Raw genomic sequence first — 2,893 nt, 5'->3', positions numbered from 1 at the left:
CATTGTTTAACGTCTGCTTTCCATGCTGGCATGGGTTGGACGGTTTGACTGAGAACTGACAAGCCAGAAGGCTGCACCAGGCTCCAATCTGATCTGGCAAGGTTACCACAGCTGGATCAGATTGGAGCCTAGTGCAGCCTCCTGGCTTGTCAGTTCTCAGTCAAACCGTCCAACCCATGCCAGCATGAAAAGCGGACATAAACGACGACGATGATGTTGATGATGATAATGATTCCTGAATCATTCTTGAATCAGGGATATTCCCGTAATATTTCTAATGTTGTTATTGTTGTTACTTTTAGGTTATCGTCGTAGTAACTGATCACTGGCAGGTTTTGTGTTTTGATGAAAACTTGCAACTGCTTTGGACACAACAACTGCGTAACATGTCTGGCACGGCCCACTCACAGTTCTACATGAAATCCATGTCAGTTTTGGTGCTGCCGTTCTCTGTGAAGAAGTCTGACACAGGAATGATCATTGTCGGTGGTAGCTATGGACACAAAGTTCACAAGGAGGAACATACAGACAAGAATGAAACGTGAGTATTATAATTATATATCGAAAGAGTGTCGAAATGGCTGAGGCGGAAGAGTGCCGAGCTACATGTCCTGTGATTTTAGTTGTGTATATTTATATTCTGGCGGCGAGCTGGCAGAACTGGTAGCATGCAGGGCGAAATGCTTAGCAGTATTTTGTCTGCCATTATGTTCTGAGTTCAAATTCCGTCAAGGTCGACTTTGCCTTTCATCCTTTCAGGGTCGATTAAATAAGTACCAGTTACGCACTGGGGTTGATGTAATCCACTTAATCCCTTTGTCTGTCCTTGTTTGTCCTCTCTGTGTTTAGCCCCTTGTGGGCAATAAAGAAATAAGAAACGTTAGCACGCCGGACGAAATGCTTAGCGGTATTTTGTCTGCCGTTACGTTCTGAGTTCAATTTCCACCGAGGTCGACTTTGCCTTTCAACCTTTCGGGGTCGATTAAATAAAGTACCAGTTACGCACTGGAGTCGATATAATCGACTTAATCCGTTTGTCTGTCCTTGTTTGTCCCCTGTATGTTTAGCCCCCTGTGGGCAATAAAGAAATATATATATATATTCTGAATTCATACCACAACAGAGTTTGTCATCATTGTTTTAATGCCCACTTGCTTGCATGGATTGGATGAGTTTATTGAGGCAGATTTTCTCTGGCTGGATGCTCTTCCTGTTGCTAAGCTTCACCTTTTTCAGGCAGGGAGGGTCATATTTCCCATGGCCAGACATGTTTTTGCAGAAGATTGGAAATGAATGACACGGCTTGTATGACGGTGACACTCATTTACGACTATCTTTTGTGTTGAATGGTGTTGGATACAGTAATGAGATAGCTTAACATATTTAAACTACTTTACATAATGGCTTATAAAACGCACTTTTTTTTTCCATAAAATAATTTAACAAAAAAATAACTTCGGGTCCTATATACAAAGTTCGAACTATATTATATCCTTTAATGCACAATCCACCCCAACTGCATACCTCTCCCGTCTTCTCTCCAGGGAGTAGAGTCTTAGCTATTTCAGCCTTTCCCAGTAGCTGACCAGTTGCAAAGAGACATCACACCAAACACTCTCTCTCTCTCTCTACACACACACACACACAGAGTAGTACCTTGCAGTACGAGTGCACCATTGTACGAGTGGAAATCCGTAGTACGAGCACACAAATCGTCCCATCTTTAAGGTAATTTACTTAATAAAACCTGTTTACATATTTCGTTTGCATTCTCTTTTTTTATAATTGTCATTTAACTTGTAACTACACCTTTTCTGTTTTAAAACGCCCCAAAAAACATCTTTGAGTGGTTTTTTTTTGGGGGCTGGGGGAGAGGCTGGAACGGATTAATTATATTTTAGATAATTTCAGTGGGGAAAACTAATTTGTAAAACGAGTAAATCGTAAGACGAGCTCGGTCATGGAACAAATTAAACTCGTACTGCGAGGTATTCACTGTATTTCTATGTTGAAGATGTTCCGGTGCAAGTTAAGATTTAGATATCTCTTCAGGATCATGTTATACTCGGTTGTCTCCCTTCGTAAAGTTAACTCCCTTGTAAAAACATTTTCTCTATACTTTGACTACTTGAATCTATAACTGATGTACAATTTATTATACCTGTAACGATATGTTTTTTTTTATAAGAGAATAAGCTATTCTCATAATTTCTAGGATGTTTGCCGTAGGACAAAAATAGCAGGTACTCGTATATTCCTGCTCAACTTCAGTTTATTTACCTTATTCACGTCTTTGGAAAAGGAATAATTGTTGCAATTTCCAATTTTTTTTCTCTCCTTACAATATTATGCTGTGTAGCTTGATTTCTTAACTTTTGAAAAGATCACATCTGAGGACAAATTACATTGAATGATTGACCTCCCAAAGTCTGGGGGGTAAAACCCTGTAGTTATGCCGATCACTTTTGTGTGTGTGCATTTTTGTTTAAGGTGTGTGTGTGTGCTTTGAATGTTTTTGCTGCTCTGATTGACATATCAGACTGTTATTGTTTACTTGATAAAGATCCAGTATATAATATTAATGTGGAGGCGCAATGGCCCAGTGGTTAGTGTCGGAAGATCGCGGTTTCGATTCCCAGACCGGGTGTTGTGAGTGTTTATTGAGCGAAAAACACCTAAAGCTCCACGCTTTCGCCTCAACTTTCTCTCACACTTTCTTCCTGTTTCTTGAGTAAAGCTGGGGGGAACACAGACGCCAAAGAAACCGGGAAACCGGGCCCATGAGCCTGGCTAGGCTTTAGAAGGGCGCATAAAAAAAAAAAAAAAAAATGATATGCTTAAAGCAAATGGATGTTTGATTCTGCCGATGAAGAGTATTCAGTTGTTTTAATCA

General features: G+C 40.2%; 1 protein-coding gene across 1 annotated transcript in view; it reads left to right on the top strand.

The window, feature by feature from the left end:
* The window catches only part of LOC106879996 (uncharacterized), a 34,346-nt gene that overhangs the window by 1,707 nt on the left and 29,746 nt on the right, over positions 1–2,893 (top strand). Inside the window, exon 2 of the mRNA XM_014929779.1 lies at positions 303–541. Coding sequence (XP_014785265.1) covers positions 303–541 — 239 coding nt within the window. The remainder of the gene's footprint in view (positions 1–302; positions 542–2,893) is intronic.

Source organism: Octopus bimaculoides, chromosome 9, assembly GCF_001194135.2.
Source record: "Octopus bimaculoides isolate UCB-OBI-ISO-001 chromosome 9, ASM119413v2, whole genome shotgun sequence".
NCBI classification, from domain to species: domain Eukaryota; kingdom Metazoa; phylum Mollusca; class Cephalopoda; order Octopoda; family Octopodidae; genus Octopus; species Octopus bimaculoides.
The sequence above is the reverse complement of the archived record's forward strand: the minus strand, read 5'-3'. Positions and strand labels throughout refer to the sequence as shown.